At 40.5% G+C, this 21887-nt stretch overlaps 1 protein-coding gene across 2 annotated transcripts in view; it reads right to left on the bottom strand.

Moving 5' to 3' along the window:
- Positions 1–785: 785 nt before the first annotated feature.
- Positions 786–21887, bottom strand: part of syt3 (synaptotagmin III) — a 58012-nt gene continuing 36910 nt past the window's right edge. For both annotated transcript variants that reach the window (XM_026916803.3, XM_026916802.3), the window contains 6 exons: positions 21067–21285; positions 16493–16613; positions 13676–13847; positions 8632–8761; positions 8391–8481; positions 786–5359 (listed from right to left, as the gene is read on the bottom strand). In XM_026916803.3, coding sequence (XP_026772604.3) covers positions 8395–8481; positions 8632–8761; positions 13676–13847; positions 16493–16613; positions 21067–21285 — 729 coding nt within the window. In that variant the 3' untranslated portion in view covers positions 786–5359; positions 8391–8394. The remainder of the gene's footprint in view (positions 5360–8390; positions 8482–8631; positions 8762–13675; positions 13848–16492; positions 16614–21066; positions 21286–21887) is intronic.

Raw genomic sequence — 21887 nt, 5'->3', positions numbered from 1 at the left:
CAATTCTTCATTTTTCTTTTTTCTTCAGCATATAGAGGACACATCCCACCATCTTATTTTTATTCACTGCCAAGGCGTGTGTGAATTTTTGGGGTTAAAGGTCACCTAAACATGTTTCCGCATCCTTTCCCCTTTGGCTGTTTTTCAGCAGGTGAATTTATTTATTTTTTTTTCAAATTCGCTTTGGTCTAAAAGTGAGAAGCCTAAATGTTGCAGGTGATCACACACACACACACACACACACATTGCATTTGAATTGAGTGTGCCACATCATGAAAAATTGATGAAGGTCACTAAATAATTGCACAATTTAATGCACGGCAGGAAATGACACACACACACACACACACACACACAGGCTTTGGTACATATCTTTTATTTTGACCACTGTCAAATCACCATCATCATCATCATTCACATCAGCATGTAATATTCATTTTTTTTGCCCTGATAACGTTGCATTTTCTTAAAATCTCCTCTTTATATCGAAACTCATAAAAAAGTAAAACATTTCTGAAAGGAAACAGACGGACAAACAGAAACAGCGATTGGAAAGAGAGATACAGTATACACACCGTTACTCTGCAGGCCGATCAGGATCGACGCTAGTAGCTAAGTGCCGAGTTCGTTGTCGGTTTCTTCTGTTGTTTTTTTTTTTTTCTTTTTCAGCATCACTTATTTCATTAATTTCATTAATTTATCATTGCATCGAGTTTGACATCATCCATGTTAATAAAGGCATGCAAACACCACGCTTCCCCCCCCCAACCATACCCACCCCCCCCGAGGTCACCCAGAACTGCACCGACACCGAGACAGACGAGACGAGACCGAGACGGGGATGAGACGGAGACGAGACGGGGCCAGAGCAGGACGGGGAATGATGTTCAGCTCAGGAGTGAGGTGAGGTCAGAATGGAGAGAAGCTTAATAACTGCAATGTATCAGAGAGAGAGAGAGAGAGAGAGAGAGAGAGAATGACAGAAATGGAGAAAAATAAAGAGACAGATAGAAAGAGAAACAGAGAGTTGGAATGAGAGCGTGAGATAGATAGATAGATAGATAGATATGTATAACAAAGAGAGAGAAAGAAAGAGAGGAAAAATAGAGAGAGAGAGAGAAAGAGAATAAAAGAAAATGAGATAGAATGAGAGAGCAAGAGACAGAATGAGAGTGATGGCATTAAAAAGACAGACAAAATGAGAGAGAAAGAGAGAAATAGACAAAGATGGAACAAGAGACAGAAATAGGTGAAATGAAAGAAAAGGAAAAACAGATGTGAGAGACAGAGAGAAAGAGAGAGAGAGAGAGAGAAGAAAACAAGATAGTATGAGGGGGAGACAGGGTGAAAATTAAGATTAACATTAAGATTAAACAAGAGAGATAGAAAAAGTGAGACAGATAGGAGAGACAGAGAATAAGAGAGAAGGAGATGAGAGAGAGAGAGAGAGAGAGAGAGATTCCTTTGCTTGGAGAAAAAGATACAAAGCATGACAGAAAAAAAGAGTAAATAAAAGAGAGTGAGGAACAGATCCATGTGGAAACAGATCTTGTAGATTTGTTTTTTATTATTATTATTATTATTATTATTATTATTATTAAATGCCCCATTAGCCTGCGTGCTTTTAGCTAGCAACCACACATGCTAGCAATAATCCCTGGTGTCCTCTGTCCTAGCGACTCTCCTTTAAGGACGTCTAAAGTTTGAACGATGATCACAACTTGCTAGCATGAATTCCAATAAGATATTAAACCTGCATTTGGAACACAGCCAGAGAAGGAGGGATAGAGAGAAGGAAAAAAGAGCGAGAAAGCAAACAGAACAGCAAACAGAACAGAAACAAAGACAGGAAATGACAGAATGTCCTTTGCTTTAGAGGATTGAACCCACGTTGGTGCGTGTGTGTGTGTGTGTGTGTGTGTGTGTGTGTGAGTGTATGGGCCCAGAGAGAAACAGATGACGTTTTAACCCTTGTTTGTACTGATACAGTAGTCTAAAGGTCGAGTCACGCTATTTTTTCCCCAACTAATTACACTTTTGTGACAGTCCATGATTTTGCGCTATACTATGGATAATTTATTTTAAAAAAGAGGCCTGCAGTCAGTCAGACAGTCAGTCAGACAGTCAGACAGGCAGCTAGATTAGACACCATAACCATTTATAGTTGGTGATTTAGTGCTTGCTAGCGATCGACTCAGACAGGTTAGCAGGCCCAAACTCGCAATCTACAAATGTTTGTGTGGACCTTAATTTAATACCAGTAAGGCCCCACCCACCTACTGATATTTATTATAATATTTATACGCATATTTTTGAAAACAGCATTTTGGGTCACTAAAAACTAAACTTTCTTGAAAATAACCTACATACTTTTTCATTGGTTTTGCATGGCTGGGATTAAAAGTATATTATTCGAAAATGCTGATGTCACAGTGTGAACCTGCGCAAGCCCATTGCATATGTATTAAATGTGCTGGTTATAACTGACCAGGCTGCTAATTTGTGGTCTGTAATTTCTTATTTTGCAGTTTAATTTCACTTTGTTTTATTTTTACACCCTTGTTGAAGAAGACAGAATATGATCGGCGCTGTACTGCTCCTGAATACAACGCTCAAAAAGCGCTGCCCCTTGCTTTAGTCTTCATTATTCTAGGTACTAATAAAGAGCCTGTACCTTCTGCACTTGGTCTAATACTTTATGACGCATTACTGCAACCTACTGGGCTGTCATGTGCATGTTAGCGTCATACGAGATATTTTTGAAAATAGAGGGACAAAATTGATGTTTTCAGAAATATCTGTATACATTTATATATAGAGTCTATAGAGAAATATAGAATCTACGTTTAGTTGCAAAAGCTAGGGTGCATTTCTAAAGCTTTATAAACTTCCACTGTTCATTAGCAACATTTGACATCGATCAGGTTTGCTGGTTAACGTATCTGTAATTGTCCTGAACTGATGTGAGTGATGGTGTGCAGCGATGTAGTAGTATGACGAAGAGAGATGAAGATGAAGAAATGAAGAAAGTCCCCATCAGTCTCTGTCTCATGTTTGGAAAGAATAGAGCTGGACGACATGAAAAAAAAAACATATAATTGCAATTAATGATTATGTGACGATAATTAGGAAAGATTTGTTTATTAACACACGGGTCAGTTTATTTCTTAGAACACTGAGAGACGAGATTTATTTATTTAAGCTATATAAGCGATGATAAATGAAGGGAAGGGTAGATGGACTGAGAGTGACAGAGAATAAAAAAGAGAGAGATGAAGTAAAGGAGGACCAAAGGGGGAAGAGGAGAGAGAAAGAGGGAGACGGATAAATACAAATAGAAAATGAGAAAACAGAAGAAATAAGCAGAAAGGAATAAAGAGAGAAAGGAGATAAAATGATCGAAAGTGGATGAGCAAGAGGGAGTGAAAGATAATGAAAGCGATAGAAAGAGAGAGAGAGGGAAGATGAGGCAAGGAAAGATGGATGGTGAAAAAGAGGAAGAAAGGGGACGAGATAGACAGATAGAACTGGGTAAATACAAAGAGAGTGAGAAGTAAAAGGAGAAAGAAAAGAGTGGAATAAAAGAGGGAGAGGGCAGGAGGGATAGAATAATAGAAGAGATAAAGGGAGAGAAAGAAGAGAGTGAGGGAAAGACAAAGAGAGATGAAGGAGAAATAAAGAGGGAAAGGAGAAATTGCATGAAAAGATAGATAGATAGATAGATAGATAGATAGATAGATAGATAATTCTTTTCTAAGAACAGCACTAGAGAAGATTTGTTTATTAATGATATGATAAGCAGTATGATATAAAATCCCGCCTCCTCTCTGTTTTCATTGGTTGCTGCACCTTTGTTCTGATTGGCTGTTGGCAAAGCAGCTGAAACGAAACTGTAGAAAATTGTTCTTTTTTGTTTTTAATAAATGACATATATAATAAAATTAACGAAATGCTTTCAGGGACAATTTGGTTTTATCGCCCAGCTCTACTTAAACAATGTAAACAATGTCCACAAACAAAACAGCACACTCAGGCAAAAATAAAAATAATGATAATTTAAAAAAAAAAAATATATAACTGACATTTTTTTTCTTCCTCCTTCCTCGTAGCCGCCGGCTTCAGACACAGAGAGCACAAAGAAACCGATCTTCTAAGACACAGGACAGAAGACACATTTCGCTTTAACAAGAGCTGCTGTGGGAGGAGCTAGTGCCAGTGGGCGGGGCTACAGGGTCAGACAGACGTTCTAGGGTTAGAGGATTAGAGGATAGAGGTCAGGCGCCAGAACATGTCATACACAGGAGCACGGTGACGGACAGAACAGACGCACAGGCGTACACGCAAGCAAAAAACGAACTCCAAGAAGTAAAACACCCCAACGAACACGTACGTAAAAGGATCACGGATGCGTGCGTCTCTCCGAGGAAATGCAAGCGTGTCAAAAATGAAGGAATGGTACAAAAATAAAACACTATGGCAGAATTCCTTTTCTCCCAAAAAAGGGTGCTTGTCCATCGCTAAAGTGCGCTCCGTCCCCGTTTAGGGTCCTCCGTTTTATCGTTTGAATCATTAGTTCCTCCAGAAAGTTTCGCTGCCTGTTTGTTTTTTTTGTTTTGTTGTTTTTTTTTCCCTTCAAAGTTGTCCCATCATCACTCCAAGCACAGTCTGTTCTACAAAAAGATACATGGATCAACAAAACAGTTGGATGGATGGCTGGATGGATAGAAAAATAAAAAGCTTGTTGTCATTCTCGGAGCATGAGAGGAGGACGTATTTGGAGGATGCGCAGCATGCTTTCAGCCGACGGGTCCGTCCTCGTTTTCCGTCCTCCTGATGCGAGACTAAAGTAGTCCTCCTCTCGAGAGATTTTTTTTTTTTCCGTCCCTGTGAAAACTGACTCTAGTGATTTACTACAGCCTTTTTTTTCCTAAACACACACACACACACACACACACACCCTAATGGTCCATAGTGAAATTACATCTACGACTTCTTTTAAAAATCTGTTTTTTCCACTCAGGCTCAGTTTTAAATAACTAAATAAACATACTTTGTAGATTTTCAGATCTTTAGATTTGGGAATGTGCATCGTGTTTTTTTCCCCTGAATAAACCAACATGTGTGTGTAATGTCACACCTGCTGCACCACGCCTTCCGCCGAGGTGTGTGTACCTGCTCGTGTATGTGTGTGTGTGTGTGTGTGTGTGTGTGTGTGTGGGGTGGGTCTATAGACTACTCAGTGTGTGTGTGTTGTGTCGGGTTTTTTGCAGTGTCTGTTTTCCGCTTCTTTTGCTTGATGGAGAGATTTATTCACAGATGAGAGGAAAAGATGGACGTCTGGAGCAATGGCAATGCAGACCTGAGGAGAAAAAAACAAGAGAAAGAGAAATGAAAGAGGAACAGTGATATAGAAAAAAAGAAATGAAATGAAATATAGATGGAGAGAGAAAAGCTAGAGAGAATGAGAAGAAAAGAGAGAAAGAAGAAAGTAAGAAAGAATGAGAGGATGATAATAGAGGTAGAATTTTTAGAGAATACAGAATAGAGAAGAAGAGAAAGGGAAAGAGAAAATGAAGGAGGGAAACAGAGAGATGGAAAAAATGGAGACGTGTTTAGAGGAAAAAGGAAAAAGAGATAAAAAGATAAAAAGGGATATTGGGGTAAAGAAAAATAAACAGAGAAAATAGGCATTTGAGACAAAATGAGAAAGAAAGAAGGAAAAGAGAAACAACAAAGAGAAGGGGAGATGGAAGAAGAGGTAGGGAATGAGGAAGAAATGGATAGAGATAGAGGAATATAGAGAAAAGAGGTTTAGAGGGATACAGAGGGGGAGGAAAACAGAAACATGATATAGAGATATAGATAGATGAAGATAGAGGAGAAAGAAAAAGTGAAAGAGGAAAAAATGAGAGATATGAGACAGAGAGAAAGAGAGAGAGAGAGAGAGAGAGAGAGAGAGAGAGAGAGAGAGAGAGAGAGGAAATGAGAGGGATAGATAGATCAACCATGAGCGAGGGGAGAGATGGAAGAAGAGCGAAAAAGAAAAGAAAGAGTGATACAGAGACATTATTGTTGCTTGGCATTAAATTGAAACTGAACTGAACTGAGTTGAGAGCGAAAGCAGGACAGAAGCGAGAGGACAAACGGGTTATAAAATCAGGACAGAGCAGATGTTCACGCTCTCGTTTCCTTCAGCGCTCCAGAAACACAACAGAAGGGTGCAGATTCCTCTGATGAGTCCAGGTGAGTGGATGCGTGTTCCTTAACTCAGCAGAATCTCAGAGGAAGAACCTCGATGCCAGTGGAGAAACATCTGGATCGAACAAAATGTACGGAAATGCCAAAACTGTCCTTCATGTTCACGGTGTGGTTGTGTTTCAGATGAATAAAATAATATCACCATCATGAAGTCATCAGCATAGTTCCTGAAGATAACCGTCTTTCCATCGAGAACCTTTTGAGGAACTGTCCTGGAGTTGATCTCAGGATGACTTCCTGTTCTGGGCTTCCACCTCAATGCAAAAACCGTGAGTGTTTGATACAGAGCGCATGATCCGTGACATCATCATTCAAGTGAGCAGCCACGACAGCAGTACCATGAAGAGACAGATGAAGCTTCTTTTTGTCGAGGTTAACTTCTAGAAAGACACTTCAGAAAGGCAGTCCGATATCTTGGCCAGAAAAGAGAAGTAAAGTTGTGTGTGATCTAATGACTGAGCCCGCGGGTTTAGTGTAAACTGGAGAAGAAGAGTGGACCGAGAACCGAACCCTGGGCTACTCCTGTAGTGTACTCCTGTCCATGCTTCATGGTAGGATCGATCCTGTAGATATTATAAATGACTCTGTGTGTATGTAATCAATTCTAATGGGAAAAACAGTCTCAGCGTGTGAAACTGAGCTTCATGCAGGACAGGTTCACTTTCATCACCTCCCTACAGGAGTTCCCTAAAGATGTGATTCTTCTTCTCATATTTACTAAGCCTCTGGGCTCAGTCATTAGATCTAATGGTTTTCTTATCACTTGTCACTGCTACACTGACGATACACAGCTTCAGTTCAAAGTCAGGATATTTCCTCAAATCTGTAGTTCCTCAGAAGATTCTCAATGGAACGGCGCTATCCTGAAGATAGTCCTTGAAGTGACATAAGTTTAGTGAGCAACTAACATGAAGGAGTTTGTTTTTGTACTGTTTTGCGTTACGGCATAAATACAGTGCTGGCATCACCGTACCTTTTTTTTTCAATTCCGTCATGAAGTATGGACAGGTTCAATTTCATCAACTCACTATGGGAGTTCCCCAAGGTTCAGCTCTTGGTCCACTCTTGTTCTCCTGTTTATACTAAACCTCAGGGCTCAGCCATTAGATTTAAGAGCTCCTCTTATCACTGCTCCACTGAAGACACACGACTTCAGTTCTATGTCAGGATTGTTCCTCAACTCTTATCTCCTCAAAAGGATCTTGATGACAAGGTGTTTGTCTTTTCAGGGATTATCACTGCTACACTGACTTTCAACATGAAAGACTGCCTTTTCGGATTAAGATCCATCAACTTGACCTTGACAAAAATAACTATCTGGACCTCCAAATCACCACGTACACCATCACAGACCATCCAGCATATGGCTGAGAATTTTGGTGTGAGCTTATATTTTTCCAAGTGCACCTCAACAACTGTGAGATCCTGCATTTTTCTTTTTAACAGAATCAAAATAATATGCCCTTTCCTGACTATCCTTTCCATCATCCCTCAAACAAGCTCTAGCCCCTCCAAACTCTCAAACTATCTAGTTAGTAAGCAGACCTCCTGGGACTCTACTTGCTGGCCTCATTTCATCTGTCATATCTCCTCTACAGACTATTCAGGATGCTGCTGCTAATCTACTTCATAACCATAACCTCCAACAGTTCTAGCATGTGACTCCCCGACTCAGGAACTCCACTGGTTTCCTTCTGCAGCAAGAACCAAATACAAATCTCCCCACATTTCAGTCATCAGTTTGGGCTCTGTACCAAATTATCTATCTTCAGAACCTCACACCTGCTCACCGACACAAGTCTTCAACATCAGGGTGCCTGGCATGTCCTTCTCTGACAATAGGATATGCTTGTAAAGCAAGATCCTGGCTTCTCCATGGTGGAACATCGCTATGCATGACTATTCCAAATGACTAAATACAAATGCTCAATGCTGCCTCACATATAAAAGCGTAGATCCCTGGTTTTCAAAAACGTCAGTAAGAGGGTTTGTCATTTCATAAAGCTCTAATGGTTGCTGGTCTGCAGGAGGCTAAAAAGGTTCCTGGAACTATGGCACAGGAAGTAAAGTTTGGAAAGATGCCGTATGAGCCATGTGTGGGTGTCAGTGTGTGTTTGTGCGTCTGTACGTACGTGTTTAGTCGGAGTGAGGACTGTCCACCACGATGTGTGGTTTTGGCGAGGCTGTAGCGTTCTTCGACACGTACGTGTTAATGGATTTTTCCTGGCCAAAGAAAACACAGTATTTATATTTAGTGCTGAGATTAGGAGAGCAACAGCTGAGACAGAGAAAGCTCCAAACCAAATGAGTGCACAAAATCGTAAATATGCACACACACACACACACACACAGGGAAAAGGGGACAAGTAATACCTCCACCAGCTGGTGCCAGTGCTCGATGGGTTTCCGGGGGTTCGCCAACATGGCCGTCCAGTGCTCTCTGCCAGGGCCTTCAGCATCGCTGCCTACACGGCACATCCCAATCACCTCGTTATGGCCGATACTGACGGAGACAGAGAAACCAAAAAGAGAGAGACATTGCATTAGGTGGACAGAGAATGGGGACGAAGGCAGACAAAGGGACATCCCAATTAGTAAATTAATCAGATAAATATGATGAGGAAAGAGACAAGATAAGATCAGAGAAGAGAGCAAGCCACAGAGGACAAAGAAATATTGGCTTATGGCTAAATGAGTACCGTAAAAATCCTTCACAGAGGACAGAGAAGCCTAACAGAGTCGCTTAATTACAGAGAGAGATGGATCACCATCAGCTAAATGATTTGTTTCAGCTCAATCTCACATTTCAGTCAGAGGACAAAACATCCCTCCATCTAGACTCATGTTCTTTGTTTCATTTCAGACGTCATGGACACTAGCCTTTTTTGTCACAAGTGGAATTACATTTTAGTGCAATTATTTTTGAAAATGTAAATCCCATTGAAAATTGGGATTGTACAGATTTAGCATGGTTAGGTTAGCGTTGGAAGAGACCTCATAGCGCCGATAAACGCTCTGTGGGAGGGACGAGGCATATCAGCGTTGTGATTGGTAGAGATGAAGCTTAACCTAAAATGAGCTCCGCCCATTTTACACTAAAAGTGGATGAATCCTGACAAAATCATTTTTTGATTGTAATTGTGATCAATTATCCAGACCAACATTAAGCTCATTCTACTTTAAATAACAAGGTACTAAACTGTTCCTGTTCCTGGACTTCTTCTTTTTTTGTAACCTTCCCATGTCTAAGTGAATATACTGCACCTTTAAATGTAGGGTATGTAATTAGAGCTCAAGGACAGCTTGTACCTTACATAAGCTTTAAAAGAAACGACATTTCCATTCTCAGGTGATATATGCATACTAAAGGTACAAAGGATCCCAGTGACAAACAACGGTACAGTTCAGTACCTTTTTTTTTTTTTTCAAAGAGTGTAGAAAGAGAATTTCGCTTCCCTAAGCTGTAAATTTGTTCTTTTTATAACTAGATTACTTGGTTCCAAAAATAAGCATGAGTTGCAGCGCTTAACAGGATTCCATCATTTTTCACTCATATAAGTCAAACTGTGTGTTTTTACTGACTGAACACAGCAGGGACGATAATGAATACTGCTTTAAAGAGCTCACTGAGGTGTTAGTCATAAAGGGCAGTATTCAGGGTTAAGGACACATAGTGAGGAAATTGAACACGTCTGTATTCAGACCTCAGATATAATTACAGACTTACGCATAATTCAGAGAGTTGCACAGGATTTGTGCGCGTGGGGCAGAGCTTGCCTGAAACGGAGGCGTGTCTCAGTGACGCACGATTCTGACCTTGAAATTAAGCCCCTTTTTCTTTTTCTCAGCTTGATGGAACCACCATGTGTCATGCTGAAATGTTTTGACTCTAAATACCAGGAACTTTACTTGCATAAATATTAACATAGCGTTTGATCTTAATTTGCTGACTCTGAATACATTTCTGAAAGAAGATAACAATTTACACTGGCCCTAATTTCCTAAGATCTCAAATAACGCACGCTAATTTGCATGTGCGAGGGGATAAACTGCGTGTGCAAACCGAGGGCGCGTTGCGGGTGTTTTACAAAGAATGGACTGCATGAAGATGCAAATAGAGGTACAAAGCAGTATGTAAATGAGGGGTTTGTGTGTCCTGTTTGTTCTTGCAATGAGTTCAGATCTCTAAGAGTCAAACAGAAGCAAAGCTTTTCAACACACAAACACACACAAACACACACATAACTGTACATCCAATATAATGCTATAATGATTAAAGGCTGTGAGGTGGCTGTGAACACAAAGACACGCCCATTTGTTCCACTTGGAGACACACCCCTTGATATGTTGTCCCACATCCTTTCCAATTAAAGACATTTTTTTTCTACTTCTTTTTTGATAAATGAAGACAGAAGCATTTTAAGCAGACAAGTCTGTGTTTCCAGACTCACCAGGTTTCATACGTCACAGCAATTACATCAAACTAAATCCATCGCTAAGCTCTAGCACAAAGGTCCAGCATGGCCTCAAGGTTTTATTCCAACCGCGCAGGAGCACCTGATACAACTCATCATCTGCTGAAGACCGAGACTGATGGATTGAACGAGTGGAACCAGGTGTATCTCCTGCGTGGTTTGGATGAAAACCTGCAGCCACAGTGGACCTTTTCAGAAACCAGTGCTGAGATAACATCAGCTTTACCACCGGCATCAACAGCACATTCACGCTCCTGTCTCGCTCCTGTCTCGCTCATGTCTCGGTCATGTCTCGCTCCTGTCTCGCTCATGTCTCGCTCATGTCTCGCTCCTGTCTCGCTCCTGTCTCGCTCCTGTCTTTTCGTTTATCCGAGCAGGTGAAAGCTGAACACAGCAGAAGCAGCGTCTGAGCTTCTGAGTCGATTCCACACGTTAAGATTAAAAGCCATTCATCAAAGAGATTTGCAGGATAACGAGGACACGAGGACGTGTGCTGGAACGGAGAGATGTCGTCGTGGAGAGGTTGTGAGAACCGCAGCTCAATATCAGAGGAGGGAACCTGATTTCTGACGGAAGCAGAACTGAAAGTGTAATTCATAAATTCACATGATTTCGCAGATCCAAAGTAACATCTGAACAATATACAAAGCATACCTACGGCATATTGGGTTCACCTGAAACTTTTTATCCATTTATAGTTCCATTGGACATTGCGGAACATCCATGAGACAGGTTAGTTCCTGAACTCACTTATGTTATAGCAGCTATAAACTGTTCTGTCAGGAATTTCCACCTCTTCCGGGTTGTCTTATGTTTATGTTTTTGCTTTGATTCACGTCTTGTCTCCACCCATGTCCTGTTATTGGTTGTCTCCCTCATGCGTCTCTATAACTCGCACTTGTTTTCATGTTAACCTTTGATTAGTTTGTATATTTAAACCCTCTTTTGTCTTTGTTCTGTGTGAAGTATTGTTCAGTGTTTAACCTTCTGTCTTTCCCGAGCCTTTAGTTCTGTGTTTTGATTTCCTGACTCTCAATATTGTTCTGTTTCCTCGTTAACGCTTTTTGGATTACCTAGTCTTTGTTGATTGCAAATCTCCTGACCCCTGCCTGTTTCCTGTTCCCGATATTGATTCACGTTTTGGATTTGTCTGCCTGCCTCTCTAATAAACGCTTTAAACTGCACTTGCATCCGTCTGACCTCTCACACCCTGACACGTTCCCTCACCAGCCATCTGCATCACTAAAAATGTCAGCTCCTGTAGCACAGAGAACGCTGATTAGCATAGCTAGCTGGCTAGTTACACATGCTGCCTGTCAGGTGTCATTACATTAGCAAGAGAAACTTAATCTGTAGGATTTGTGATAATAAATATCCTCTGAAATAGTCCACAGGTGTGTATTGTGTAACCAACTGTTGCCACATGCTAGCTGTAACACACACACACACACACACACACAGCCGTCCCTCTGGAGTCTGGGAAACACTGGCTGCATTACACTGTGTCACCCCACAGACATTACGGCCATTAGTGTTAGCATAAGTTATGTTTATTCATGAGGTGTGTAGCTTTATGCAAAACAGGGCAGACGCTCAGCAGGGTGAACGAGACACGCCGGAGCACAGGGTCACGTGTTCAACAGAGTGCTAACAAACACACCAACGCCCGAGGAATTCTGAATAGCCACCAACACAGCCAGCTGTCACAAATAGCAGCACACAAACACTCAAACCTCAACACTGCCACTTCTGGAAATTCCTTCAGTGTTTATGCTACTAATTATTAATGTTTAATGCTAATGTTTCACTGGTATTAATGGCCAAGAAGACATGACTATTTGTCACTAGTCTAATGCACCTTCCCTGCAGGTTGCAGTTTTACTTTAGATTAAACTAAAGCTAAGGCTAACATTTGTCAATGTCTACATTATTCACACTTTAGCCGATGAGATTAATGTGTGTAGAATACGTACAGGATGCTAAAACTGTGCTGAAAATTAATCAGTTGTAATTAGGAACAGGTGAAAGTGAGCAGATGCTAAATCCTTTCCCTTAAACAGCAATTGTCTGATCATAGTTTAGCAACTGTAACTAAGCAAGCACACCTCAGTCATGCTTTCAAGACTTTACGGTAACGAAAAAGTTGACGTGAGATTCTCGCTTTTGACATCGTACAGTCGTTGAGGTAGTTGAGTTGTCTCAGTGTTTAGCTTCACATCTCTACACAAACTAATCATTTTTACTATTTTACACTATAGAGGTGGTCATGTTGCTACTGTTTTCCATTAAGTAGCTTGTAGCTAGTTAGAGGATTTAGGGTCCCTGGAGGACTAGTGGTCAGGCCTCGGCGCTCTCACTGCCGCGGCCCGGGTTTTATTTTATCCAGAGAACCGACCCCAAGCAACAGTGTTGCATATGACAGCGCACTCCCAGTGCTGGTCCCGAGCCCGGATAAAACTGGGAAGGGTTGCGTCAGGAAGTGGGAAAAGGCGAAGGAAGAACAGGATGGTTATTTATAGAATTTCACATCATTAACTATTTTTGTTAGAAATGGTTCCAAATACGGTAAAATGCTGAAAGCGTGTCTTCTGCTTAGTTACAGTTGCTAGAAGGGGATTAGTCCAGTGACAGTGAAAGTAGATGTATTCGAACTCTACACAAGAGCCATGCAGCTTATACCTAAAAGCAGTTTTCGAAGTTTTTTTTAAAATTGCCAGTGTGTTGTGGATCATTTCTCCACCTTGAGGTATTAACTGATGCTGACTTGATCCCTTGATCATCTAATAAACCAGTTTATCATCATGGCCTCATTTTTAACTGGAATCTTCCTTCAAGAAGACATCGAGATTCAAATTCAACCAAACACAAAGTGTAGCAGGAAGAGTAAGCAATGCGAAGCCCCGCCCCCCAGCCAGGACGAGCGAGACTAATGGAGGTGGTACCAGTCGTAGTCCATGACAGCGATGATGAGCGAGACGCTCTCGATGTTCTCGTTAGGGATGTCGAACACCAGAGCCTCGTTATAGGTGGGGTTCAGCGTGTTCTTCTTAATGGACGTCTTCCTCTTCTTCAACCTGCGTCCATCACACACCAGAGACGCCTTCACATACGGGTCTGAGAGAGAGAGAGAGAGAGAGAGAGAGAGAGAGAGAGGAAGGTTAAAGCAGAGAAAAACGGTGAGAAAAATAAGGAGAGAACAAAAGAAATGAAGATGGAGAAAAAAATGAGAGATGGGTGGGTGAGGGTGAGAAAGAGAAAAAGGAAAGAAAGACAAATAAAGGAAGAAAGAGTATGTGAGGAAGAAAGAGAGGGAAAGAAAGAAAAGAAAGAGAGGGAGAAAGAAAGATAATGAGGAGAGAAAGAGGGACCGTGAAAGAGGGTGAGAGAGAAAAGGAGAGAAAGCAAAAAATGAAAGAATGAGGATGAAAGGAAGGATGAAAGATGATGAAGGATGAAGGATGAAAGGAAGGGAGGATGAAAGAGAGAGAACATGAGAGGGTGAAGATGTGAAGAAAGAAGAAAGAAGGGGGGAAAGAAGGAAAGAAACTGAGAGTGAGAGATGGGGGACAAGACAATAGAGAAATAGAAATGTAGGAGAGGGAGAGACAGACAAAGAAAAAAGAGATAGAGATTAGAAGAAAAAAAGAATGAGCAAGGATGTGGTCGGAAAGCCGGAGAACAAGACAGAATGAGTGTGGAGATGAAAGAGAGGATATAAGTACAAAAAGGAAAAAGAAAACAAGAGAGGGGAGGGAAGAGAAAGGGAGAGATGGAGAGAAAGTTGAGAGGAAGAGAAAATATAAAGAGGAAGAATGTGAAAGACACGAGGACAGAAAGAGAGATAAATCGAAAAGACAGAGAGGGTAAAGGAAAGCAAGAGAAGGAGAGGAAGAAAGAGCAGGAAGGAGGAGAGATAAATGGATGGAGAGAATGAGGATGACAGAGTGAAAGAAAGGAAAAAGAAAGTGGAGAAAGGTAGAGAGAGAGGGAGAAGGGTAGAGAGAAGTCCATGAGAAACAAATGAGAAAGAAAGAAAGAAAGAAAGACTGTGTGAGAAGGAGGGAAAGAGTAAACAAGACAGAAGGACAAAAAGAAAAAGGGCTGAGGAAAAGATGGCAAGAAAGAATGAAAGAAAGAAAGAATGAAAGAAAATGAAAGTGGAGAGATAGAGAGAAAGAATGAGTGTGGGAGGGAGGAGAAAAAGAGAATGGACTGAGAAAGAAAATGATCCTAATGAGTGATAACAGTGTGGAATAATAATAGTAAGTGTGCTAATAAAGGTGTCAACAGCAGTAACAATGGCGGCGGTGTTAGCATTAGCATGATCAGACTAGCCAAAATGGCGGGAACGTCGTCTCTGTCAGGGAGAGAAAGAGAGATTGATAGAGAGAGAGAAAGAGAGAGAGAGAAAGAGAGAAAGAGAGAGTGACACTGTAACAGTGCTTAATTACATCCTCAGAGACAATCCATTATTTCATTAGTCCGAGTTCTTCTGTGATAATCAAATTAACCGACACTGATTGTGTCTGTCTCTGATCTCTCTCTCTCTCTCTCTCTCTCTCTCTCTCTCTTTCTCACACACACACACACACACACACACACACACACACACACACACACACACACACACACACACACACACACACAGTGTATGCTGGATCAACTGGGACAAAACATCATGAAAAATAATCACGCTAATAAATATTAAAGTGTCTAAATAACTAAAGTGTCTAAAATTTTTGGTCTTTTTTATTTAATAATTTCAAAAATTATATTTTTGTCTCATGATAAGGTTCCATATATTAACGTCGATATTCACTACGCTGGACCACATGAGGCAAAATTAAACATGTAGGTATAATTTAATAAAAATAATCATAGGAATAAGTACTAAAGTGTCTATAAAGTGAAAAATAAACTAATCAGGAATAACAGTAACACATTTTACTGTGGTTCAGTTTGACATTTGATCAGGTTTTTAAAATATAAATTTATGATTTTCTTTTCAAAGGACGTCACTATTTAATCTGCAGGATCACATGAGACAAAATTAAATAGAAAAACAATAAATACTAAAGTGTTGATAAATAAAACAATGAAATCTAATTCTAATCATGATCTTTTCACTATTTTTAATTTTGGAATTCTGTTTTTTTTTTTTTTCAGGATAATATTTTATATATTAATGTTATGATTCAGTATGCTGGGTCACACGAGACAAAATTGAAATCCATTAACAAGGTCACAGCACAGACCTACTTCAATAATTAGCATTTTTGCTAATATAGCGAGAGTATCATTCTGAAGGTGCCTTTGTGAACGTGCTGATACTCTGCATATCTGTGATTAGCATGTTAGCATGTTAGCATGCTTTCTGTTTGTCCCAGCTCGGATGACGCTTTATTGCTCTTTGCTAATGCTAGCTAGTTTATGTTATATGGGAATAACGTTAAGTACCACCTTCTATCTGAGCAGGACTGACTGACAGACAGGCGTATCATCCTGAAAACAGCTGTTTCGCCCAGATGTTCCCTCGTACACACGTATTTACATCAGAGGAGTTAAAGTTGATTTTTTTTTACGTTTAAAAAGAATTTATTTCTGTCGACCTTCAGCGCTACACAGAGTGGAACGAATGTGAGCATTAATGAGGTACGGCCGTGAAACATCTCACACTTAATGAAATCTGGGACAGTAATATGGTTGTGTGTGTGTGTGGGTGTGTGTGTGTGTGTGTGTGTGTGTATGTGTGTGTGCACCTGAGAAGCCAGTCAGGTCCATGGCTTTGAGGTTGGTGGCCTTGATGATGGTGACGGTTAGTCGGCCGGCTGTCGGCAAGTAACACAGTGAGAAGTTCAACTCCCCGAGGTCAGCTTTCTCCTGCACACACACACACACACACACACACACACACACATGGATCAGTCTAAGACACACCAGCATAGATCTACCAACATAATAAAGCTGAGAGAACGTGTGTGGAGAAATCTTTCTCTCTCTCTCTCTCCCTCTCTCTCTCTCTGTCTCTATCACTGTCTCTGTCTCTCTCTCTCTCTCTCTCTCTCTCTGTCTCTATCTTTGTCTCTCTCTCTCTCTATCTCTGTCTCAATCTCTCTCTCTCTCTGTCTCAATCTCTCTCTCTCTCTCTCTCTCTCTCTATCTCTGTCTCTATCTCTGTCTCTATCTTTGTCTCTCTCTCTCTCTCTCTCTCTCTGTCTCTATCTTTGTCTCTCTCTCTCTCTATCTCTGTCTCAATCTCTCTCTCTCTCTCTCTCTCTCTCTCTGTCTCTATCTCTGTCTCTATCACTGTCTCTGTCTCTCTCTCTCTCTCTCTCTCTCTCTCTCTGTCTCTATCTCTGTCTCTCTCTCTCTCTCTCTCTCTCTCTCTATCTCTGTCTCAATCTCTCTCTCTCTCTCTATCTCTGTCTCTATCGCTGTCTGCCTTTTACTTTCTGTCTGTCTTTCTGCCTGTATGCCTCACTCTCTCTCTCTCTCTCTCTCTCTCTCTCTCTCTCTCTGTGTCTCTATCTCTGTCTGCCTATCTCTTTCTCAATCTCTCTATCTCTGTCTCTATCTCTGTCTGCCTTTTACTCTCTGTCTGTCTTACAGTCTCTGTCTGTCTCTCTCCCTGTATGCCCCCCCTCTCTCTGTGTCTCTATCTGTCTGCCTTCTCTCTATCTCTCTATCTGTCTCTCTATCTCTGTCTCTATCGCAGTCTGCCTTTTACTTTCTGTCTGTATGCCCCACTCTCTCTCTCTCTCTCTCTCTCTCTCTCTCTCTGTGTCTCTATCTGTCTGCCTTCTCTCTGTCTCTCTATCTCTGTCTCTATCTCTGTCTCTACCGCAGTCTGCCTTTTGCTCTCTGTCTGTTTTACTGTTTCGGTCTGTCTCTCTGCCTGTATGCCCCTCTCTCTCTCTCTCTCTCTCTCTCTCTCTCACCATACTAATTAGCACAGTAAAGTAACAGCTCCATCAGGTAAGTTCTATTTTAATATATTTACTGTTTAATTCTGTTTATGTAAGCTTTTGTAACCCCTTAACCTCGAAGAGAACATGGAAGAGAACATCGAAGAGAGCGAAGCACGCTACGAGACGGATTCATTTTCCTCACAGCTGAGTGTGAACTGAAACAGATGCTGCATTTCAGTAAAATGTGTGCTTTGGATGTGGGACAATAAACACGGTACAGACACTGTTCACATGGTTGGAGTCATGAAAACTGTGTTGCTAGGCAACTGGGAAATACGGACACTGGGCATAAGTTATCTACTAATGTGCCTAACAATGTAGCTAGCTAGTACATAGCCAATAAATCTTGTTTTTTTAAGGACAGAGTGACGATGCCACAGTGTGAGAGGAAATAAGATGAAACCATCAGGAACCGTAACATTTACCTGAGACATGTTCTGAAATTCCCAAGGAAACACTCTTAGCACTGACCCAAATTCCACAAGTCCTGCTATAATTAGACGCAGCCACATCATATCTCGTAAATTATATTTATCCTTTAAGGAAGTAAAGAATTCCTCATCCTTTTCAGGATTTAAACAGTTCCAGAACCTTTAAAGGAACTAAAGATTTCCAGACCCTTTTGTGGATTTAACCTTTGGAAGAACTGAAGATTTCCAGAACCTTCCCAGATCCTTTTTTAGGATTTAAATGGTTCCAGAACCTTTAAGGAACGAAAGAGCTCCAGATCCTTCTCAGATATGTTTGAGGATATTAACGGTTGTAGAAACTTTTGAGGAACTTTTGAAGAGTCTCAGAGGCTGGAACGTGACTTGGTTTCAAGTGTTTTGGTAAAAAATCTTTAAAAGTGTATTATGAATAATTTATCATTTTAAAAAAATAATAAAATAATAATAAAAAATAAAAAAAACCCTGAGCCTGAAGCATGTGCACTTATTATGATAGAAAAGTTTAATGCCAGCACATCGGGCCTGGTTCCACGAGGGATCCCGATGCTCCAGTCTTGATGAAAAGAGGAACCAGAGGAGGTTGAGTAAACAAAAAATCCTCAGTATTTAATCATAATCGTCGGTGAAGTGTGTGAGGGCGCGGGAGTGTGAGGCTGCAGTCTGAGTGTGTGTGAACCCAGCAATCAGAGTGCTTAAGAATCAGCGCTCTTTTCCACACACACACACATAGAGTTTGACCTTCTTTAATTAACTCTATTTTTTCCTCCCACAGTTTTTTTTTTTTCCTTTTCAGGCAACGTCTGTTTGTGATCTGGTTTTCCTTCAGGATGCATCGACATCATCACAAAAACTTCACAGCCTCTCTCTTCATTTCCTATAACACTCCATGTTCTTGATGTCCACATTATTCAAGTTCTGATTAAAATGCTTTTTTACAGCTGTATCATTCAAATATTCGAATTCAAATACCACAGAGCAACTTGAGCGTAAAATAAATATGTATTTTTTTTTAATTATGTTTCTTTAAACAGAATTCTTTTGTAAGTACTTAAATTGTTGAATTTTCAATCATGTGCGATCCTACTTTAATATCATTCACCTAGTTTTAGCTGTAGTTCCACAGAGGTGCCAGAACTTTCTGAGAGTTCCCAAATATTTTGAGGAACTAAAAACTTGTTTTCAACATTTAATAGTTTTAGAGTCTTTAAAAAAAAACAACTAAGTGTTCTAGAGACTTTTGAAAACAAAAGAATAAAAACTAGATTTCCATAGCCTTTTAAAGAACTAAAAAGTTAAACGTTTTGAGGAATGAATTCAATCCTGAAGCTTTTGAAGTGCTAAAAGGGTTCTCTTTTGAGAAATTAATAGTAACAAGAGTTTCAGGAACTAAATTATTTCAACTCTTTTGAGGACTCGCACACTTCCAGAACCTCTGGAAGAACTAAAAAGTTCCAGGACCTTTTGAGGAACTAATCCATTCAGATGCTTTTGAAGTACCAAAGAGATCCAAAACCTTCTGAGAAATGAAATAGTTCCAGGGTCTTTTAAGGAACATCAGATTTTCAGAACCTTTTGAGGAACTAAAGTATCTAAAATCCTTTCAGGACTTAAACAGTTCCAGAACCTTTTAAGGAACTAAAGAGTTTCATTACCTTTGGAGTTACAGAACATTTGGGGGAAGAGTTGCAGAACCTTTTGAGGATTTTAATAGTTAAAAAAAACCTTTACAAGAATAAAAAGTTCCAGAAACATTTAGTGATTTTAAATCTTTTGAGGAGTTAAATAGTTCCATAACCTTTGTGAAAAACAGAAGAGTTGCAGGACCTTCTGAGAAACGAATCCACTGGATTTTATAAAGAGCTCCAGAAATAAAAGAGTTCCAGGATCTTTTAAGGGACGTCAGAGTTTCAGAACCTTTTGATGAACTAAATTGTCTAAAATCTTTTGAGAAATGAAATCGTTCCATAACCACTGGAAGAACTAAAGTACATGAGAGTGTTTTTTAGAAACTAAACCCTTCCACAGTGTTTTGAAGTACTACAGATCTCCAAAATCCTTACAATCCTTTGAGAAGTGAAAAAGTTTCAGCGCATTTTAACGAAGTCAGGAGTTTCAGAACCTTTTGAGGAACTAATGTGTATAAACCGTTCTGATGATTTAAATAGGAGAACTAAACAGTTCCAGATCCATGGGCTCCTGTGTTCAGACTGGGAGTCTCAGCATCTCAGAGAGCTGTCCGTTATATTATTATAACTCATTATAATATTAGGCCACGCCCACGATGTCATTTCCCAGGTGGGCCTGCACATTGAATTCAGATGCTGTTTAATGTATTTTTCATTCACGGTTTGCTGGGTGTTTAATGTAACACTCATACACACATTTCGATTGTTCTACTTCATGCTCTATATATATCCTGGGACATTAATTGTGGAAGCTGCAGCCTCGGTCCTTTAATCTATTTATCTGTTTGCAGCAGCAGCTCCCGAGCCTATTAGCAGAGACCCCATGCTCCTCCGGTTTTAGTGTTTTCCCTGCTCTAAAACAGCTGACTCAGCTCGGCTAATTGTCAAACCCTTCATGAGCTGAGTCAGGTGTGTTAGAAAACGAGCAGAGTGTGAGGAGTGTGAGGAGACGGGACCAGATGCCTGAGGTATATCAATGTAATTTGCACACTTTTTGAGATCTAAATGATTTCCATGCTGTTGGAATTTGCTGACCAAAAACACAGAGCCTGCTGATGACAAATTATAGACAAACAAACTGTTAAACAAACTGTAATTAGCTGAGCGCGGACCAAAACACATGCAACACGCGCTACATGTGTCTTGATAAATTGTGTTAACTCAGTGTGTGTTTGCAGTGTGTGTGTGTTTAGTGTGTGAGATGTGGTGCTGCCTTTAACAGGTGTCTCACCGCTGTTCCTTCCACAATGTCCCTCCAGATGGGTTTGTCCCCGCTGCCCTCGCTGAAGTCCAGCAGGTTGTCCACCACCACCTGACCAATCAGGTCGTGTCTGGAGAAACGGTCGAAGTCATAGATGGAGAAGTGCAGCTTGCGAGAGTGAAGCTCGGCCAACGGCACGCCGAACTGGAACGTCTCATTAAACACCGGGTTCAGGGTCTTCCTGTGCACCTGCCGGGCGGAGAGAAAGAGGGATGTGCGAAGAGACAGAGAAAGAAATGAAACAAGAAAGAGAGGTGTAAAGTGTAGAGAAAGAAACAATGAGTCACAAGCAGCGATTTTCAGGGTCCAAACACCACTGCGAAAGGTTTTTTTTTTTTTTTTTTTTCATTTTTTCATTCATTTCATTTCAATTCATTAGACTGCATCTTTTTGCTGTCATGCTTTCCACATGATACAGTTTGGTGTAGTTCAGATGAACAACCTAAGAGGAATTTGAAGAATTAGGATTCGCATATTAGGAAAATGTTATAAAAATGGCACTAAATGGTTCACTTTTACTTCTTTACTCAAGGACTGTAGGTTTCACAGTTCAGAAAAGATGGATTAAAATGTAAAATGCTGCACCACCGTCACATCCACTCATCTTTTTAGAAAGTAGGTCTGTAGGAAGTCAGTTTTTACCATAAATTTGCTAAGACCCAAGTGATACCAACCTTATCAAGCAAAAATCTATGTTATATGAACACTTGGGCTTTATGATAACTGCTGGGAAGCCTTAATAAATGTGTATTTAGATTTATATTAACTGTCAGAAAGTGGTTATAAGTGTG

The sequence above is a fragment of the Pangasianodon hypophthalmus genome, chromosome 13, assembly GCF_027358585.1.
Source record: "Pangasianodon hypophthalmus isolate fPanHyp1 chromosome 13, fPanHyp1.pri, whole genome shotgun sequence".
NCBI lineage: Eukaryota > Metazoa > Chordata > Actinopteri > Siluriformes > Pangasiidae > Pangasianodon > Pangasianodon hypophthalmus.
This window is presented reverse-complemented; position numbering and strand designations above follow the sequence as displayed.